Consider the following 22,684-nt stretch of genomic DNA (forward strand, 5'->3'; position numbering starts at 1 on the left):
TCTCTGCTGATGGGAAAGGGCTTACGATAATTTGTACATTAGCGTCTGAAGGTATTCAATGCTTTTCTAGACTTGTTCTTTGGTTATGTATATGTAAAGTTTTCAGTGAGAGCATCAGGGCAGACAAAGGCTGCTGACAGGGATATGTAGGAATATATTTCCATGTGAAAGCCATCTTTCGACCAGTCTAGATCTTTCAGGGGGTTGTTCTGAGCGGGATAAATCAAATTAGAAGCCACTTAATTTTCTACATCGTAGTAAGGGGTCGGGTAGAGTATTATTCTCCGTTGCACGGAGTCAATAATCACAGCTTGCGGAGAGAGACCCCGGTCGGAGATGGGGCTCGGAATGACGTTGCCACACAGGCCCCTCCGATCCATTCTAGAACCGCTCCCCTTTCCAACCCAACCATCTGAATCCCGACGTTTTCTATGTTTAGCCTAGAGTTTTGTGTTCTCTCTATACTGTCAATAAATCTTTACTAGCATACAACATGGTTCGAAAGGATCCTATTTTTGAAGCTCGCACGAATGTCAAAGTGAGTCTTGAGGCCTGAAATCGCCGCTTTTCGCATTACTCCCCCGCATCGGTTTCAAAGACAATCTGTTAACGATCTTTGTCCATCACAGCTACATTCAAATCGTCTCAAGAAGGAGGCCGCACGAGCAGAGGCGACATTCAAGTCCGAGAAAGCAAAAGCCGACAAGGCGATGAAAAATCGCGAGTTCCAAATCGCCCGGATCCACGCCTCCTCTGCCGTACGCGAAAAACGTCGACAGGTCAACTTGAAAGCGGAAGCAGCTCGTGCAGACGTCATCATAAACGAGCTGAAGGCCGCGCAGAGCACTCGAGATACGTCAAGGACACTTGCATTAGCCTCACGAGGATTAGACGCCGCATCTAAGAGTGTGAACCTTGAGACACTGGTTTCTCACGCAAACAACTTTCTCGCACGCTCCGAAGACTTCAAAATTGCGAGCAGCGCTATTGAAGACGTGGCTCAGGGTGTTTCGATGCAAGAGTACGGGGCCGAGGGTGAAGCGGATGTTGATCGCCTAATGGAGCAGCTGGCCGACGATGCGGGCGTTGACATGCGACTTGCCTTGGAGCAGGACTCTGCGCCCAAAGAGGATGTGAAGGAACAGACGAAGGTTGACGCAGATGTTGAGGATGGCCTAGGTGCTAGACTGCGAGCCCTGCGGGCTGCCAACTGATATTGTTTGTGTTCACATAACTCTTTTTCCTTTTTCATATATTCCTGGCGAATTATGGAGAAGCACGCAATGATTCTGGGTTCAATCTGTCATAAACTACCCTGTATATACCTGTCTTCTGTTTTGGGTCCTGTTAACGCATTTTATTTCTAATTCTGCTTGCTGGCGATTACTGGATTCTTGCGGTCTTTTATATGCTCTCCAATTTAGAGCACTGAATAAGGAGGCTGTTTATCCTCAAATGAATCTTGAGGTCTTGTAGGCTTTTTTTGATAGATTTAATTATTACAGCTACTTTTATCAAGTCGCCGGGATCAGTCCGCAGACGTGACTTAATCTCAAGGTTGGGGTCGACCCCCGGGTCGGCTTATCCTTTTTGTATTTTTATTGCCTCTCTTACTTTTCCTTTTCTGTGGTGGCCACTGAGCCGAATTACAACTAAAAGACTGCGGTGTCTTAGTCTTACTTGGTTACGACAGTTGCAGGGTAGATCGCTGCTAGTGAGATATTGGGCCATTTAGCTAATCAGAATGACAGACTTACCGACGCTTTAAGCACCAAGGGTATACCCACCTCGGAAGTCAAGTTGTACAGCTTCAGCCCCTTGTCCGTCCATTGTTCAGGGCCGGGGATGGAAGACTTGGTACCAGCAAGCCGTCGAAGAGCATCACACAGCCGCCAGGCCGCGTGTCTTAACTGCCGAAAAAGCAAGATACGGTGTGACCGCAGCCGGGGAGGGACTTCATGCGACAAGTGTAGGCATGCCGGGTTGGAGTGTGTTGTCCCGAGTCACCATGTCGGAAGACAGAAGGGAGTAAAGAAGTAAGATTGCCCATCTTTGTGTCTCAAGATGAATGAATGCTGATAATGCGCTACCAGCAAACGAAAGGGCTTAGAGAAAGCACTCCACCAGATTGAGCAGGCCATCAAGCGCCCCAAGGCTGATCACCCTGCTGCTGAAGCTGCTCAGAAAATGATTTCCGATCTCCAAGATCTGCTCAGCAAAACTCAAAGGCAAAAATCTCAGAACGAGAGTGAGGACTTTTCCGAGGATCCCGATCAACCGGAACCTCTGCATTTTCCCCGCGATTCCAACTCTGGGGAAAGCCTGGCGCTGGACGATGCAGAAAACCCCTTACAGTTACTCGCCCGCGCTTCCGATCTCCAGCTATCCCCAAATGATGCACGGGATACGGCAACGTGGCCTTCATTCGCGACTCCGCAGCCAGCGTCGGGCTTGTCAATGGCCGCCGAGAGTAACGCCACTGCGACGAAACCCTTTTTCGTGCCGGTCAGAGCTAGCCTAGATATCGGGCCGGATATGGATCCTATCGACGTCGGGCTTGTGACTCTGCCGGAAGCTGAATCTCTTTTCACGTTGTAGGTTCTATCATATAACCCAGCAATAGCCATATACTCATTATCACAGTTTTCACCAGAACCTCGCACATACCAGATGGGGCCTTGATCCTTTGATTCATACCGTCGAGTTTGTTCGATCTCAATCAGCCTTCCTCTTCACGTCGATCATGGCTACCACTGCCCTATTTCTGCCGTCAGCAGCAGCAATGTCCAAAAGACTGTCCAGACATAGCAAGTTGTTGGCCAACAAGGTAGTGCAAGAGCGCCTCAGATCGGTAGAAATTGTCCTAGCTTTCATGGTCAACGTTCCATGGATGGCGCCGGGAGGTTGCCTGGGTGATGATGATGCTTGCCCCTACATTGCCATGGCTTTGACGGTGGCACTGGATTTGTCCCTGAACAAAATAGTATTGCCGTCAACAAGCTTTGACATTGGGCTTTTACGAAAACTTGCTAAAGTCGATTGCATTGATGCTAGAAGGGCTTTGCAGATTGATGGTTTTGAAGACATTGACCCCGGTTCTGATCGGGGCCGAAGACTACTACGAAGACGAGAGAGAACGTGGATAGCCTTGTTCGTCCTCGAGCGTGGGTGAGTATATATATACAAGATTAAGAACTCACTGACATCTGGCAGTGTATGCCTAGCTCGCGGGAGGAGTTATACAGTGCCCCCAACTGCCCTGATTGAGAACTGCGATCGCTGGCATATCTCAGATCTTGCAGATTCTCGTGATGGCGCCATGAATTCGATGGCTATCCTTCGAAGGAACCTGGTAAGCTAGCCCCAGTTAGGGTGAGGGTGATGGTTGACAACGAATCAGGATGGGCTCTTCACAAGGGTCAAGTCCAACTGTGATAGCTACCAGGGGAGCAGCACTGGTTCTGGAGTCGCACAATCGTAAGTACTCCCATGAGCCCTAAAAGTCGTTCGGAAATTAATCGAGCGACAGAATCAAGGAAACGATAGAGAGGTTTTATACTGAATGGTACGAAACATGGGCGCCGGAGATCGGCGAAGGCCAATGTGAGTAGAAATCTCAACCATTGTGAGTCCCAAATGCTGATTGTCGAAGTACGAACCCTTCCGCCGTATGTGGAAATTCTGGTTACGCATACACAACTTTCGACGTACGGTGGCGTGATAAATCACCCTACAGCGCCTGTTGAAGTCAAGCGGTTCTTTCGTGCGGCTGGCCTTTCCTCGGCCCTGAATGTCATGCGGGCCGCCATCCAAGGTGAAGCGAGGTTGAAGTCAATGCCGAACAATACCGTCATCATGATTTCTTTCGCTGCATGCTCCGCACTGAGCCTCAGCGCGATGCCAACCGATAGCAGTTCCAGCTTGGCCCCAAGTGTTCGGAACCTGATTGAAGAAACTGCTGGAGTCCTCGAAAGGATCGGAACTACTCCCGGTCATAGAAACGGAGCATCTGTACTTTACGGGAGGTTCCTGCGTGAACTTGTTCGACGTACACCGGCCAGTGTAGACCCACAGGCTCAGGCAGATCCTCGAGCTCCTCAAACAGAAGCACTCCCGTCGACGACCCTGGATACAGTTAATTCCATTCCAACCACCGTTCAAGAGGCCTTCGCGCCTTCCGTATTCTGGTCTGAGCCGATGCAGTTCTCGGCCATGTCTGACGATCAGATTATCGATGCTGTCAACCGGGCTGGTATCGCTTTCGGAGCGAGCGTTCCAGATGTTCCTCTCGATGACATGATGAGCTGGGATTGGCTCGACATAGGCAACCCCGAGTTCAATTTCTGAAATCTCGAGAATGATAACTAGCGACGTTTCGGAGTTACGGATGCCTCAGGCAGAAATTAGTCATGTAAGATTAGGATAAGAATTAAGGGGTAAACAAAATATAAGATTTCTTAGGATTTAAGATAAATAAGGATGTAAGAGTTTAATAGCTAAATATAAAAGAATTTAAGCTATATTTATTTTTTTTTTATATTTTATTTCTTAATTAGGCCGTGAGATCCGGCTAAAGTTAAAGGTTAATTTTTTTTTTATTTTTAAAGGTTAGTTAAAGTTATTTAACTAAGTTTACCATAAAAATTTAAAAAATTTCTATTTTTTATTTAATATACCCCTTAATACTTAAAAAAATAAAAATACTAATACTAGGTATTAAAAATAGCTTTAATTTTAATAAAACTAAGTTAGTAAATAAATATTTTATAGCGCAGGTTATTAAAAAGTTTAATAAGGCTATTTATTAATTTATTTTTTATTTTTATTTAATTAATTTTAATTTTTTTATTTTAACACTTCTTGCAAAGCTAGTAATAATAAATATTAATATATTAAAATTATATAATAAATATAGGGTTATTTAAGTTAAGTAATTATATAATTTAAGTATTATTATAAAAAAAGTATAATTTAACCTTTAAATTAAATTTTATAATATTAAAAAGTTTTTTTTATTATATAAGGTTTTTTACTTTTTTAGTAATAGTAAGTAATTTAGCTTTAATAATAAAAATAGTAATTATTTTTTACTTGCAAGTATTTTAATTAATTAAACCTTTAAATAATTTTATAAGCCATTTATTAAAGCTTTATTAATTAAGATTATTACTAAAAAATATATTAAAGGCCATAATAATAATTTTTTTAGTATTAACTAAATATTTAATTCCTAGGTTTTTTATAATAATAAAATACTAAATAGCATATTTAATTATTTTAATATAAATTTTAATAAGCTATATTATATGCTAAGCAAGCTTGCTAGCTACTTTAAAGGTGTTAAAATATATTATTATAATAAAATAAAAAAATAAGCTAATAAGTTATTAATATAAAAAAATATTTTACTTTATAAATATATAATTTAAAGGTGCAGGTGTTAGTTTTTTAATAAGTAAAAATATTTTTAATATTTTACTTAATGCTATAAGGTTATATTTAGCTTATAAATTATTAATATAAAAATCTTAAAGTAACTAAATTTTTTAATTATAATAATTATAAATAATTTTAATATTTAAAAACCACTTTACTTTACCAAGATTTTATAATTTATATATATATTTTATATATTTAATAAAGTTAATGGCCTTTTTTTTAGCTTTAGCTAATCTTTTGCTTATAATAAGTATATTATTAATAAAAAAAATAATTATAAAATACTTTATAATAAAAAGGCAAGGCTTTTCCAGCACTAGTTTAAAGCTATATTTAAAAAATATTAAAAATATTTTTTTTTATTAAATGCGTGATAATTATTTAAGGCTATATAAAAATTAATTTAACTTAAATACTCTGCCTTTAACACGCTAGGGGCTAGGTGGTATTTTAATATATATTTTTTTATTTATAAAGCTTTAAATAAAGGTATTAATAATATTTAATTAAATAATATTAAGGTTAAAATAAGTAATAAGTATTATTATAAGTTAAAATAATTAGGTGGTAAAAATTATTACTATAATATTAGTATAGTTATTAAATTAAAGATTTTTTTTAGTGTAAAGGCACGCTTTAAATTTATTAAAATAACTAGTAATATTAAATTTATATTTAAATACTTATATAAGTAGTATAATAATTTTGCCTTTTAATATAAAAATAATTTTAAAAATATAAAGTTTTTTAAAAGTACTAAATTTAATTTTAGCAGCCTTTATAAACTAGTTTTTATATAAATACTTTATAAGTTTTGCCTAGTTTTTTAGTTTTTTTTTTAAAGCTAATTTTAATAAATAACTTTATTTAGTGCCTTTTATAATGGTCCGGGAGGCTTAAAAATTACTAAGTAAAAAAAAATATAGTATTTAGTAAAGTTTTTTACTAGCTAGTAAAAAAGTTTAGTATAAAAAACTTTAAAAAAAGGCCTTTATTTTAGGTAGTTTTTATTTATAAAATTTTTTAAATCTTACTTTTAGTGTAGGTAGTTATATTAGGCCTTTTTATTTAATTTAACCTATGTAGTTAGGAGTCTAGGATTAGGATTTTACTTTTTTTTTATATTAATTTTATATGGTTTTAGGTTAGATTTTTTAAAAAAAAGTAATATTAATATTTTTTTTATTATTATTTTTATGTATATTATTTTTTAGTTATAGGAGCCCTTTAGCGCTGTTATTTTTAAAGTTAAAAATTTTCTTATTTTTTTTACTTTTTACTACCTAGTTAGGTATTATTAAAATAATTTTATAATTATTATAGGTTTAAGAGCTTTAATTAATTATAATACTTACTAAGCTTAGGCTAGTAATAAAAATAAATAAAATTATAAGGTTTTTATTATTATATAATATTAAATTACTAAGTAAGTTAAAAATAGCTTTATTTTAAGTATTAATTTTAGCATAAGGTTTATTATTCTTAACCTTTTTATTTTTACCTATTTTTATGTTATTAGGCTTAGGAGTAGGCTTATTTTAATTATTAAGTTTAAAAAAATTATTTTTAAAGCTAATAAAAAATAGTATATTAACTAGTTTTTTTTTTATTAATATATGCTAAAATAGTGTATTTTAAACTAGCTATATAAATTAGGTTATTTTTATTATAGGTTCTTGCTTTATTAAATACTATATTTTTTACTTAAATAATTAAATATTATATGGCTTTAGCGCGAGGGTTCTAAATTTTTTAAATATTATAAACTTTTTTATATTTATAAAAATATTTAATAGCTATTTTTAGCTTTATTTTATAAAAGTTAGGGATTTTTAGCTGCTAGTAGGCAAGTAATCTAAACTTAAAAATATTAGCTATATTTACTAGGTAAGTATTACTTATTAATACTTAAAACTTTTAAAGTGGTATAAACTATTTATTTTTTTTATTTTTTATAGGCGTGTAATTTAGTATATAAATAAATATTTTTATAATTTTAAATATAAAATTTTAAGGTATATTAGTAACTAATAAAAGTGCTTTAGCTTTTTATAAAATAATTTTTTTTAATTACTTGCTTACGCTATTTTATTTAAGTATATTAAAAATAATAATTTTAAAGGCTAAACCTTATTATTTTTTAATAAATTTAAAGTTATTTAAAAGCTATAATATCTTATTATTTATATATAAAAAATTAAATATAAAGGCTAAATTACTTAAAGGCATAGGTATTAAGTAATTAAATAATATACTAGTAATTATTTTTTTTAGCATGTAGTACTATTTATTTTATTTAAGTAATATTATTTAAAAAATAAAAGGTATATTTTATATTATTTTAAAATGCTTTAAAAGTAAAAATAATAAAATAATTTTTTTTAAAGGGTTAGGTTACTTTAATTAATTTAATTTATAATATTTACTTAAAAAATTATAAGTTTACATGGCGCGTAAAGTAGTTTTTTTTTTTATTTTTTATTAAAAAGCTAAGGCGCTGGATTAATTTATATACTAGTTATAAATATTAAGAATTTAAATACTATATTAGTATTAAGGTGGCCTATACACTTATACTAAATTTTTAGGCTTTTTAATAATATTTTTAAAGTTATAAAGTATTAAATTTTTATTTTTATTATAGCGTAAGAGGCCTTAATCTTTTTATTATTATTAATATTAAATTTCTTATAGTAAAGTGTGTATAATTTATAATATTATTTAAGTATATAAAAGTTTATTTTTTTTAAGTTTTTAAAAGTTTTTTTATAGCTACTAAAATATAGATTTACTAACATGGCTTTATTAAAAAATATAATAATAATATAAAAGCTAGGAATATAAGTGTAATTTTTAAGTTTTAAAAGCCTTTTTAAGCTATTTAGTCCCCTGTAAAAAACGCGGAGTATACTAAATTTTTTAATTTTATTAATAATATTACTAATAAAAATAATATTATTTTTAAAGGTGTTATAGATATTAATTATTTTGGTAAGGTTATTAGTAATATATATAAAAAATTTAAAGTTAATAATAACACTTTTATATACGGAGACGTGCACCAAAAGTTTCCGCACGCCAAGAATGCCAAGGGTTGGTATTACGTGTTTAGGAATATATAGTAATTACTATAAAAATAGTAATATTTAATACTTTTTTATAATTACTTTTTTATGCCCCCTTAATAGCTTTGTATTTTATAATTTAGTAAACTTTATAATACTATTCTTATACCATAACTTGGCCTATTTTAATAAATTTTTAGTGTTTTAACTTAATTTTTAGCTTAAATTAATTACTTAATCCCCCTTTATAATTCTTTTAATTCTTAATACTAGTTTTCTTATATAATAATACCTAAAGGCAGGTTTTATTTTAATAAGGTTTAAGTGCAAGTTTTAACTTTTTAGGCTATTAATAAGCATGTAGTAAAAATTTTTAGGCTTTTAAAACTTTTTATATATATTATTTATAATATTATTAAAAAAGGTAAACACCGGGGCTATTAGCTAAAAAAACTAAAGTTTTTTAAATATATATTAAATTTATTAAAAATAGCAAGCGCTTTAAAAGGCCTGTTAAGATTAATAAAAATATTTAAAAAGTTATTATAACTTTAGTTATAATAAATTACTTAGGGCACGAGAAATTTTTAAAGATTTTTATATTTAAAGCCGGTATTTCTTATTTTTTTATTTTATAAATTTTTTATAAACATGGACTTTTTTTTATTAAGCCCTTTTATAAACCTAGTTTAACTAAAGCTACTTAAATTAAACGCTTAAAGTTTTATATAGCTTATTAAAACTAGACTATTAAAAACTAGAAATGCGTGATCTTTATTAATAAAACCTTAATTATTCTAGGCTAACGCCGTGGCTTGATTTAAGTATAAAAAATAATAAGGAATAAATATAATTAAACTTATATTTAAAGGTATTAAAAGGGGTATTTTAACTTTATAGTATGGGGTTACTTTACCTATAATAAAAAAAGGCCTTTATATATTTTTAAAGTAAAAATAGTCTAGTAAAAATATTAAGCAACCTATAAAATTAATAAGTTAAACTATAAGCTAAAGCCTATATTAAAGGCTAAATAAAAGGTTAATATAGTATTAAAATAACTTAATTTACGCCTAAAAAGAGGTGGCTAAAGGCCTTAGTAAAAGTAAAATAAGGCTAATAGTAAGCTAGAAAAAAGCGCTAGTAAAGGGATTAATTAGTATTAATATTAGGTAGTTAGTTTTTAAAGCTATCCCTAACTCCCGTAGTTAAATATTAATACCTTTTTTTATTTATATAAAAAATTTTAAAGCCTTTTTTTATTTTTTTTACCTAAGAATACATAATTAAATAGCTAAATACTATTATTTTTAAAAATGGGGCCCCCGCTTATTAACACTAAATTTAAAAGCGTGTATATAATATCATAAAGGTTTAAAAGATTATAAATTAGCCTAGTAATTTACTAAATCTTAATGTTATTAAATTTACTTAGGCCTAAATAAAAAAGCGTATAACTTTATATAAAGCGCCTTGGGATAAAAAAACCGGTAAAGTAGCCTAGTATAAAGCCTAAAAAAAGCTTTTTTAAAAAACTATTTAATACTAGATTAAAAGGCTAGTTTAATATATTTAAGAGGTTATTTGCTGCGAAGAAGGTAATAAGTATTAAAAGGCTTGTAAAAATTAGGATACATGTAGTTAAAAAGGCTATAAAGTAAAAGGCAAGCTTTTTAAGTGTTAAGACCTTTCTTTACTAAAGGATAATAATAATTAGGAGTTTAAATAGCTTTATTTTTTTAATTTTAGGCTATTTTTTAATTTTAGGGGGGCATCTTTAGTTCTAGTATAGCTTATATACGCTTGGAATTTATTTCTATAGTAATTATATATAAAAAAATTTGAAAGTTACACAAAGCTTACTAGCGTGTGCGGAAACTTTTGGTGCACGTCTCCGTAAGCTATATTATAAGCTGTTAAATAATAAATAAGTAATTATTATTATAACTTTTTTTAGATTTTTAAAGTTATTTTTTTAGCCTTAATTTTAAATATTATAATATTAAATCTAGATTTTTTAAAGGTGCTTAGTACTTTTTTTTTAATAGTTAAATCCTATATATTTTTTTTTACTTTTTATAAAGTTTTTTTTTAAGGCTCCTAATTTTTTGGAGCTTTTTTAGCATTAAAATACTAGTAAAAAGTAATAAAATATAAGTAGCTATATACTAGGCATGTTAGCTTTAATTTATTATTTTTATTTTTACTATTTTTTTTAAATTTCTTATTATTTTTAGTATTTTTATCTTTTTTATTTACTAAGTTATTTTTTTTAAGCATAATAAAGGTGCTATTTATTAGCTATTATTTAAATTTATTATATATAATATAAACGGCCTAAAGTGTATAAAATACTTTAAACTTTTTAATAGTATTAGTAAAGTTCTTTTTTTTTAAAAAAGAATAGCCATGTAAAGCCTTTAACTAAACTTTTTATTAATAATTATAGTAGTGTATATAAAGTTTTAAAGCATGTTAATATCTTAATTACTAATAAAAATATTAAACTTTTTAGCTTTAGTAAATATACTAACCTAGCGGTTATACTAATTATTAATTTATTTTTTAATAAAAAGGCCTTAATAAATAGCTGCTTTTTTTATTTTACCTTAATCTTTATTTAGCGGGTAATATTAAATTATATATAATACTTTATAAAAAGTTAAAGTATTACATGTAAATATTTTTAGTTATATAAAAGTTACTAGTAAAAGTTAAATATAGTTAAAATTATATAAGCTATTATTATACTTAGTAAAGCTTTATATATTTTTTTTAAGTAAAATATTTTTTTATAATAATATAAAATTTACCTTATTTATTAGCTATTAAATAACTTATTTAAAGTTTACCTTTTTTAAAAATATTAAAGTAGTAATTTTTAAAAATTAGCCTTGGGCTAATAAAAATAAGTAATAAGTTTTTATTATTAATTAAGGAATTAATATAGTTTTATATTATAAGGCTTATAGCTATTAATTATTATCACTGTTATGGTGTTGCAACTGTGTAGTGTTATAATAATATAATTTAGCAGCCTAAGGCCGCCGGGCGAAGGAACTTTAGCACTAAACTAGTTATATATTAAGGTAATAGCTAGTTATATAATATATAAAATACTAAGTTTAATTTTAAACTTTAACTTAAAAAAATTAGTAATTAGTTTTTATTATAAATATATAACGCCTTTTTTATTATAATAATTTATATTTTTTTAAGCTTACTATAATATATAAATATAATTTATAATTTTAATTATTTTTTTTTAAAAAAAAACTTATTTTATATAATAACTAGGTAATAAACTTAATCCCAGGGACTAGTAAATAATACTTTAAAAAAATAATTATAAACCCTAACTTAATAATTAACTAATATACTTAAAAAAAATTTATAAATTTTTAACTAAAAAATTTTAAGGGCGCCCTTATTATTAAATCCTAAATTATATAGGGAATATTAAAACGCGAAGGGCCTGCCTAAAAATAAAAAAATAAAAGTAATAAAAAAATTATTAAAAAACTACAGGCAATGCTAAAAGTAATTTTAATAAAAAAAAATTATAAAAGCAAAAACACCATAAAAAAAATATTAATAAATTTATGCTTAAATTAAAAAGGCATGCTAATAAATTATAAGGGCTAAAGCTAACTAATAAATATATAATATACTTATTTAATTTATTAAGTAACTAATAGTCCCCTATTAAATAAACTTTAATAACCTTATAATTTTAAAAAAAACTACTAAAAGGGTTATAGTAATAATAATATAACCTAAAAAAAACTTTTTAAAAAAGTTATTATTTATAAAACTATACCAGGCAAATAATATTAAAAAATTTAATAATTAAAAGTTAAATATAAAAATATACTTTAAAACCTTCCTAACCTACTACTTAAATAATAATTATAAAATATTTTAATTTATTAGATTTTTAGTAAAGAACCGCAGGCGGGAATAGTTTAATATTTATAAAGTAAAAATTATATTTACTAAAAAAAAATTTTTAACACGCTAGTTAAAATAATTAATAATAAAATAGTGCTAATTAATAACTTATTAATTAAATAAGGTAATATAAAGTAATAACCATAGTAAATTATTAGGTAATTTATATAATTATTAAACTAAATTAAAAAATACTTATTCTATAAGTATAATAATAATTAGCACTAAAAACATTTATACTAAAAAATCCTAAAAAATATATAAAAAAAGTTCCTTATTTATAAATACTAAAAGCTAAAGCATTATAATAACTATATATTATACTTAATAAGTATTAAAAATAATATACCTAAGTAAAAAAAAACTATTATAAAAAAAAAAAAGTTTCTTAACTAAACTTATATAAAACTATTAATAACTAAAGTTAGGGCGCTTTTTACTATTAAAAAAAGTATAAAAGTAAATACTAGTATAAAATAACCTAATAATTTAAATAATTTTTTATTTATAAAAAAGCTATACTTAGGTAAATATTTAAATTATAGCTATATTAAATACTTTAAGTAATATTACTAGTTACTAGGTAAAGGTTAAAAAAAAAGCACCTTTATAATAATAATTTTTAAATAAATTTAATAATATAAAAAATATAAAACCTTAAAGCTTTGCGTGGTGTAAGCTTTAAAAATTTATATAAAATAAAAAAATATACCGCGGGCCTAGGTAATTTAAGTAAAAAAAAAAAAATAATATATAAGGGTTTTTATTAACTTTAAAATAAAAGTAAATTTTATAAACTAGCACTGGGCAAAGTCCTACCTAATATAAAGTAAAAAATTAGCCTATAAAGTACGCGTAGTTAATAGCTATATAATAATATTTTATAAAAAATATATACTTATAGTTTATGCTAAAAATTTTATATGTAATATATAGTATTATTAATAAAACTTTAAAGCTATTAATATTAATAATTATAATATAATTTTAGGATTTTTATAGCTACTAGCTGTAATACCCATCCTAAATTAGTAAACTAATAATTAAATATATAGTTAAAAAGTAAAGTATAATTTTAAATACTTATAATATATAATAATAATATAAAAATACGCTGTAAAAATTACTATAAAAGTTAAAGTACTTTTAATATAAATTTTTAAGTAAAAAAACCATGTTATAATACACCTTAATAAGGTAAAAATTAAAAAAATCCTACTACTTAAATAATATCGCGAATACGCAGATATATTTTTTAAAGTAAAAGCAAATATTCTTGTATTTTATTAATTTTATAATTATATAATTAAATTATAACCTAGTGCTAAGCCTTTAAGCAAGTATATTTACTTACTATTTTTAAAAAAGCTTAACATTTTATATAAATATATTAAAAAAGCACTTAAAAAAAGCTAAATATACCTATTTAAGAGCCTTGCAAGAGCTCTAATACTATTTATATTAAAAAAAAATAATAGCCTATATTTTTATATAAATTATTAAGGCCTAAATACTATTATAATTAAAAATATATACTTATTACTATTACTTAATATAACCCTTAACTATTTAAAAATAAAAAAAATCTTTATATAGCTAAATTTATAAAACGCGTATTATAAACTCCAAATCTATAAGAAAAATAAATAAAAAATAGTGTTTAAAATATAATTTAAACTTTATAAATATTAAGTTATATTATTTAAACTAGTAAATATACTAGTAATATTTTAATTTTATATAAACCATGCCCTAGCTAGGCTAATTAATATAATTTATATTACTTATTTAAATAATATTATTATTTTTTTAAAAAATAAGAAAAAATATAAATAATATGTGTAAATAATTTTTAAAAGACTATATAATTTTAAGCTATATATAAAAGTTAGTAAATACTTGTTCCATGTTAAGAAGATTAACTTTTTAGGCTTTATTATAATTATTAATAAAATTAAAATAAAACTAAAAAAAGTTTAGACTATTATAAAGTGGCCAATACTAAAAAATATAAAAAAAGTAGTATTTTTTTTAGGATTTTATAGCTTTTATTAAAGGTTTATTAAAAATTATAGCTAAGTTATAGTAGCACTATTTAATCTTATAAAACTTAACATGGTTATAAAATACCTACTAAAAAAAGGCCCTAAAAGTATTTAATATATTATGCCTTAAATTTATAAAATAACTATTACTATAATACTTTAATCTAGAATTACACACGTAGTTATAAACTAATATATTAAAATATACTATTATTAAGGTATTATTTTAACTAATAAAAAATATATAATAATACTTAATTATTTTTTAGTCCTATAAATTAAAAAACATGGAAACCTAGTATAAAACCCATAACTTTAAAATACTTATAATTATAAAATACTTTTAAGTTTAGAAATACTACCTTAAGGGTAGTAAATTCCTTATTAAGGTACTTATAAATTATAATAATTTATAATAATTTATAATAACTAAGAACCTAACGCAAAAACAAGCATAATAAGTTAAAAAACTTATAACTTTTAACTTTATTATTAAATACTACCTAGGGGCAAAGAACCTGGCAAATACTTTAAATAAAAAAGTAAACTATATTTTTAAAAAAGGGAAGAAAAAAGCTATAAGCAGGATAGTTTTTTATAAATTATAAAAATAATTAAATAACTAACCACTATTACACCCGGAGTTTAAATTATAACTTAATATATAAGTTATTATAGTAAATAAAAACCCGCATGTAAATAAATTATAGTTAAATATTATAAAACTACTCTAGGTAGCCTAAGAATATAATAAAAAGTTTTAAAAAATAAAAAATAACCTTATAAATCTAAACTATAAAAAAAACCTTAAGTATTAAAAAGTAATAAATAATAGCTTGTTATACTTTAAAAACTAAGTTTATATATTAAAGTTAGTGGCACTTTATAAAAAAATTATAAAAGTAAACTATAACAAGCCCTAAGGTGGGTATTAAGGTATTAATATAATTATTATAAATATTTTTTAAAAGTATTATTAGCTAAATATAACCAGGTATATTAAAAAACATATTAAAAAGTATAATAACTACTAATAAATTATGGTTTATAAGCATAAATTATATAAATTATTAAAATTATTAAGCCTACCAAGGGCACCTACTAAATAAATTAATATAAACTTTATTACTAATTTATTATTTATAAAGTATAATAAGCGTGTATATAACGCTATTTTAGTAGTAATTAAGATATATACTAAATTTATATAATATATTTTATATTTAAAAAATATTAACATGGAATAACTTGCAAATACCCTTATAAATAATATTTTTTACTTTATTAGTATATTAAAAAACATGGTTAGTAATTATAAAAGTTTTTTTACTAGTGTATTTTAGGCTATACTAAGCCACTACCTAGGCGTAAAATAAAAACTATTTATTATATATTACCCGTAGATAAATAGCTAAACTAAAAAATAAAACTAAGTTCTTAAATACTACCTCCGTGCTTATATTAACTAGTATTAAAATAATTAGCTATAATAAATTAAAATAGCATAATTTATAAATAATAACATGTATAAATAGTTTATAAATTACATACTTACTAAAGCTTTTATAAATTTAAAAATAACTATATATATTAATATTAAGGGGCCTAACTAGGTATTAAAAATTAAACTTTAAAAAGCTATAAAGTTTAAAAAAATCCGCGTGAATTTAAAAAAATAACTATAAAAGTTAAAAAAAGCCATGGTAGTTTAATATAATAAAAAATATAAAAAAATAAGCTTTAAAATTAATAACTATATTATACTTTATATAAAAAATATTAAGTTAGCAAGATTAAATTATAAATTAAGTAAAATACTTATTAGCCTGTTTTTAATAATTATAAAATAAGAAAAATAGTTTTATAAGCTACTACTCCCACTAAATATATAATAACTATATAATATTTTTTATATTATATTTTTAAAACCTTACTATAATAACCTATTTTAAGTGCTAAATATTAGCCCTATATTAATAAATAGTAAAAAAAATACTTTATTAAAAAAATCCTTAATATTTATAAATTTAAGGGCAAGGTATAATACCTTATAAAATAATAAAAATAAGATAATATAAAAAATAATATATAGGAATTAAAGGCTTATATAACTAAAATTATAGCACTTAAAAAATTTAAAAAAACCTATAAAAATAAATTATATAAAGCAAAGAGATACTAAATATAAATATTTATATTTATAACCTACTGTGAGTCGCGTTTGTATACTGCGGTGAGCTTAGGAGAACGTGAATTACTGCAATAGGAAAGGCGTCGTGCATTCGTAGTAGGAACTAATCGCTGATTCTCTAAGTCAGAGTTCGGAGTCGAACTTGGTGTTCTGTGCGTCATGTGACTGGCCGCCGCCTTGGCGCGCGGCCAGTTCGGCGCCGACGTTCCTCCGCCCGGCGGCCTCAGGCCGCCGGATTGCGTCATTGCAACACTGCGCAGTTGCAACACCATAACGGTGATAACACCTACGCGCACTTATAAAAAAAAATATATTATTTTTATTAATTAGCAGCGCCCGCAGGGCCTTTTAATAAAAAAAAAATAAAAAATATAAAATAAAACAAAAAATAATAAAAAACTTAAATAAGTGGCTAAGCCGCGCGGTATGTAGTACTTAATATATATAAAATAAAAATTAAGCCCATAAAAATGCTAATACCAACACCTAGTATAAAAGTAATTTTAATAAAAATTTTTAAAAGTACTAAAGCACAGCACACCCCGTACTAAAAATAACAAAAATTTATAAAAAAATTAGTAATATAATATAATATAAATTAAAATATATAAATATATACTTAATAGCTAAAGCTGCACTAGTATAAAAAAATTATAATTATTAAAGTAGCACTAAATAAAGGTTTAAAAACTAGGAAAAAAACTACTATAATAAATTAATAAATTAAAATATAATAATACTACGGGAAGGGGACTAACTTATATAATAAATTATTATTTTTATTAAGGGGGATACTAACCTGTAAAGCAAAATTAAATATAAATATAATAATATTTATAAAATTAATTACTTATATATTATTAGCCATGGTAGTTTACTTAATAGCTAAAAAATATTTAATAAGCTACTTTTAAGGTAATAAGGTTTTTGCAAGCTTGCGGATTATTAGCTCCTATATATATAATATTAATAATATTAAAAATATTTTATAGTTAGTTACTTATTAAGGTAATATTAATAGCTATATATTTTAAAAGCACCCTTTTTATATTATAATAAAACTAGTACTTTTTACCCCTTAAGTAATTATATATAAAGGCTTTTATTATAATATTTATAATAAATATATTTTTATTATAGCGCCCCGCGGTAGTAATATATATAATATATTATAAAATATAAAAATTAAGTAATAAAGTTATAAAGCCTGGGGGCGGTAAAAAAAATATTAATAAAAGCCTTATTAGCAGGGGCGGTAAAAATAATAATAAAAATAGTAATAATAATAATAATAGTAGGGGCATGTAAGTATTAAAATTAAGTTATTTTAATAGCTAGTATATTAATAATTATTAATATATAAGTAAAAGGCAGGGAAATATAATCCTATATATTAAAAGTAAAATAAAAAATAAAGGCTAAAACTAAGGCTTAACTACTATAATAAAAAAATATAAAATAAAATACTATAATAAAATAAATAACTATTAATAATAGTATTTAAAGCATAATATAAAACTATATTAAATATTAAAATAAAAAAAATATAAAGCAAAAGGCAAGCATAAAAAACCTTAAAAAAAATAGGGTTAAAAACACGTGATATAATAAAGGCTATAATAAAAATAAATTATATTTAATTTAATTATTAAAAATAATTTTAAAAATGTAAAAATAACAAGAGCTAAATATAAAAAGCTTATTAATTAAATTAAAAAGGCAAGTGCGTAGTAAAATATAAAAAAAAGGTAAATAAAAGGTTAATATAATAACATGTTAATAGCTAGAATAAAATAACCATATATTATAAATAGTTACTAAAAGTATTAAAAAAAGTATAAAAACAAGAAAATTTAGCTATTTAAAGCTTAAAGCCTTATTATAAAAATTAAGCATGAAATAAAATAAAATATACAGGCCTAATAATATTAATATAAAATTAATACTACTAAAATAAATAATATAATATTTAAAAAATATAAAAAAAGGTAAATATAGGGTATTTTAACCCTAAAAATATAATTAAATAATTAAAAAGTAATAAAAATATAATAAAAAGGTATATACTTATAATAAGCATTTTTAATTAAGTTATAAAAAAAACTTTAAAAAAAATTATAAAGGCACTTTAATATTAAAATTAAAATATTATACCTAGCTATTACAGGCAGCAATACTATATTTAAATTTAAAAATAAAGTAAGGTAATTAAATTAATTTTTTATACCTAACTTTAAATATAAATTATATGTAAACTATAACACTTTATAAACCTAAAAATAACTTATTTTATAATACTTAATAAAATCTATAATTTAAATTATATTTTATAAAGTATAAATATAAATTTATAAATTACAAGGGCGTGATTACTTAAAAAAAAGTATTATTATTATTATTATAGTATTATAATTATATAATATTATAATAATATAATTTAGCAGCCTAAGGCCGCTAGGTAAAAAAATTTTAATATTAAACTAACCGCATGCTAAGGCGGCGGCTAGTTATATAATATATAAAATATTAAGTTTAACTTTAAACTTTAACTTAAAAGAATTAGTAATTAGTTCCTATTATAAATACATAATGCCTTTTTTATTACAGTAATTCATGTTTTCCTAAGCTTACCGCAGTATATAAACACGACTCACATAATTTAGTAATTTAATACCATGGGCGCCATGTATTAAAACTATTTAAAATAATAATATTAAACTAGGCGTTTATAATTAAAAATTAAAGGTTTTTTATAGCATATTATATAGTAAATAAAAAAAACTTTAAAAGTTTAGATTTAAGTAGTAAATAGCTTTAAAAATAACTATATAAATAATATTTAAAAAAGTAAAGTATAACCCAGGCTTATAATTTTTAAAGTTATAAATATTTTAAATAAAAATTAGTTATATAAAATTAGGATAAGAATTAAGGGGTAAATAAAATATAAAATTTTTTAAAATTTAAAATAAATAAAAATATAAAAGTTTAATAGCTAAATATAAAAAAATTTAAGCTATATTTATTTTTTTTTTTATATTTTATTTTTTAATTAGGCCATAAGATCCGGCCAAAGTTAAAGGTTAATTTTTTTTTATCTTTAAAGGTTAGTTAGAGTTATCCAACTAAGTTTACCGCGGAGATCCAAGGGATCTCCACCTCTCGTCCAACACGACGGGATCAACAGTAACTAGGTAGGTCCCTGCCGAGTTGGACCCCACACGTCGGCTTCCAGAAGTAGCCCCGAGAACCGAGCTTTATAAACGAAACGTCATTGGAGATTTCTCCCAAGTTTCTCATACAATCCTGAAGTTTCTTTACGAATTGATATATCAGAATCTATCTTGAGTGACATGGCGACGCTTAGAATATCAGCGCTGACTCTCTCTCGCAAGGCGACGAGCGTTGCTCGGGCCCAACTATGCTTCCGGGCATTCCAGAAAACATGCGGGCGACCAAGTCTGTCTCCAGCTCGCGCTAGATATTATTCTATCGAGTACACCACAATCCAGAAACCAGCTCGTGCTCCAAAGATTGACCGAGCGGCTTCGAAACTTTTCAAAAATGCGGACGAGGCGGTGGCTGACATCAAGAGCGGGTCGACAATCCTCAGTTCCGGCTTTGGCCTTTGTGGAGTTGCAGGTAATCAAGACATACTAGTGTGAAATCCGGATGGTTGTATTGACTGTTCTCAGACACGATCATAACGGCAATTGCTCGTCGAGGGGCCGAAAGCGTCCACTCAATCACAGCAGTCTCGAACAATGCCGGCGCGCCGGGCAAAGGCGGGCTCTCTACACTGACACAGTCCGGCCAGGTTGACCGACTCATCATATCGTATCTTGGGAATAATAAAGCGCTGGAGCAGAAATACCTCACTGGAAACATTGCTATTGAACTGTGCCCTCAAGGAACCTTGGCAGAGCGCCTGCGTGCAGGAGGAGCTGGGATTCCAGCTTTCTATACTGCTACCGGAGCCCGTAGGTTGACATCTCATACATAAACTGAGCCCGGCTAACTGATGCGCATAGACACCTTCCTTCAAGATGGTAAGATTCCTGTGCGTCTTGATGCATCAGGCAATGTATTGGAGCATGGCAAACCCCGAGAAACAAGAATTTTCAATAAAAAGAATTATCTGATGGAGACTGCACTTACGGGCGATGTTGCTATCCTCCGAGCCTGGAAGGCAGACGAGGCTGGAAACTGCGTTTTCCGGTGCGTCACCCGGGCCAATCCAATGAACAGGCACTGACAGTTTTCTCTAGCTACACCACCAAGGCATTCGGACCTATCATGGCCAAGGCGGCGATTCTCACGATTGTCGAGGCGGAAAACATCGTTCCTGTCGGTTCAATCGACCCCAATGATGTTGATTTGCCTGGCATCTTCGTGAACAGGATTGTCCCTTCGACGAGCGAGAAGCAAATCGAGATCAAGAAGCTTCGACAACCGAAAGAAGTTGACTCTACGGCATCAAGTAAATCTTCAGCCATTATTCAAAGGAACCGAATTGCGAAGCGAGCAGCGAAGGAGCTCAAGCAAGGGTACTATGTGAACCTGGGAGTTGGTATGTCTCTTGACTTCATGTGCAGACCCCGTGCTAATCCTGCCCAGGAATTCCTACTCTAGCACCCTCCATGTTGCCTGAGGGTGTCAAGGTTTGGATTCAGTCAGAGAATGGAATCCTCGGCATGGTAAAACAAGAGTCTGTGCGATGATGGGACGCAAGCTAATCGAATGAAGGGGCCGTACCCTACCGAAGATGAAGTCGATGCGTATGCAGCCTTCTTGACTGTATAGGTGCTTGACTGACATGCTACAGTGACATCATCAACGCCGGCAAGGAGACCGTTACCCTGGTGCCTGGCGCCGCGACCTTCGACAGCACCGAGTCTTTTGGGATGATTCGGGGCGGCCACGTCGACGTTTCAGTTCTAGGAGTCCGTCAACCACCTTTCTTCCCGCGCAACTTGTACTAACACCCAGAGTTAGGCTCTTCAAGTGAGCGCGAATGGCGATCTCGCCAACTATATGATACCGGGAAAGGTCTTCAAGGGCATGGGCGGAGCCATGGATCTAATTTCTAACCCCGATCAAACCAAGATTGTCGTCGCGACTAGCCACACCGCGAAAGACGGCTCGTCCAAGATTGTTGCTAAATGCGCTCTCCCGCTGACAGGAGCTAACTGTGTTAGCACGATTATCACGGAACTGGTAGGCCCTTACTAAATATCTCACATCCTAGATCACTAACGACATTAGTGTGTGTTCCAAGTCGATCGAGAGAAAGGCGAGCTCACCCTGACTGAGCTCGCGCCTGGGGTAGATGTTGATGAAGTTAGGGAGAAGACGGATGCTCTTTTCCATGTTGCGGATGAACTAGAGATTATGGAGTAGACTTGGGAATTTGAGTTGGTTCGATTATACCCTGTTATATAGAAGAAGTATATGTATATGTACAGTGTTGATTCTCGAGAGTTTGACCTTGAAGTGGAGGGAATCTACAAGAGCACAATCTGTTGGAGTATAAGGACGTGCTTATAGCCAATTGGCTTTTATGGCCTAGCGGTATATGCGAACAGGTTATGAGCCCGGAACCTATAGAGTCCGTTTGTATTATTCATGCAAACAGATGCTTAATAGGTTAGTCTCTTTAATCGAACCTGAGTGCCGAGCCTTTGCCCGTAAAACCTGGATATCTAGAAAAGAAAGCTAGTGCAAGGGTAATCCATCCATAAACCAAGGGTAAAACAGTGCTATATAAGCCGACCTTCTAGGGGGTGTGGTGGAGTATAAGGACGTGCCTATAGCCAATTAGTTTTTATGGCCTAGCAGTATATGCGAACACAATCCTCTCATTACGCCGGTATTATCTAGTGGAAGCATAAGCCAGTATCTAGCAGTTATGTAGGTAGCCAAGGAGAGACCATACATCATCCTCATCAGTCGAAAGATGCTGTGCCTATTGCTATCACACCCTTTACATATTA

The 22,684-nt window shown here is 28.2% G+C and overlaps 3 protein-coding genes across 3 annotated transcripts; all 3 read left to right on the top strand.

Moving 5' to 3' along the window:
* Positions 1-493: 493 nt before the first annotated feature.
* On the top strand, positions 494-1,214 carry DSM5745_04321 (putative SNF7 family protein Fti1/Did2; the record flags this gene model as incomplete). Its single annotated transcript, XM_026746337.1, has 2 exons — positions 494-538; positions 630-1,214. The coding sequence occupies 2 exons, from the start codon at positions 494-496 to the stop codon at positions 1,212-1,214; spliced, it is 630 nt and encodes a 209-aa protein (XP_026605333.1).
* A 794-nt stretch (positions 1,215-2,008) lies between these two features.
* DSM5745_04322 (uncharacterized protein) lies at positions 2,009-4,347 on the top strand (the record flags this gene model as incomplete). The annotated part of the gene is made up of 7 exons (XM_026746338.1): positions 2,009-2,028; positions 2,094-2,594; positions 2,644-3,168; positions 3,214-3,352; positions 3,401-3,477; positions 3,530-3,603; positions 3,653-4,347. The coding sequence occupies 7 exons, from the start codon at positions 2,009-2,011 to the stop codon at positions 4,345-4,347; spliced, it is 2,031 nt and encodes a 676-aa protein (XP_026605334.1).
* A 15,697-nt stretch (positions 4,348-20,044) lies between these two features.
* Positions 20,045-22,091, top strand: DSM5745_04323 (3-oxoacid CoA-transferase; the record flags this gene model as incomplete). Its single annotated transcript, XM_026746339.1, has 9 exons — positions 20,045-20,333; positions 20,387-20,671; positions 20,723-20,909; positions 20,960-21,261; positions 21,309-21,388; positions 21,438-21,469; positions 21,517-21,634; positions 21,687-21,908; positions 21,957-22,091. The coding sequence occupies 9 exons, from the start codon at positions 20,045-20,047 to the stop codon at positions 22,089-22,091; spliced, it is 1,650 nt and encodes a 549-aa protein (XP_026605335.1).
* Positions 22,092-22,684: the final 593 nt, after the last annotated feature.

This window comes from Aspergillus mulundensis (assembly GCF_003369625.1).
Source record: "Aspergillus mulundensis strain DSM 5745 chromosome Unknown scaffold_3, whole genome shotgun sequence".
Taxonomy (NCBI): Eukaryota; Fungi; Ascomycota; class Eurotiomycetes; order Eurotiales; family Aspergillaceae; genus Aspergillus; species Aspergillus mulundensis.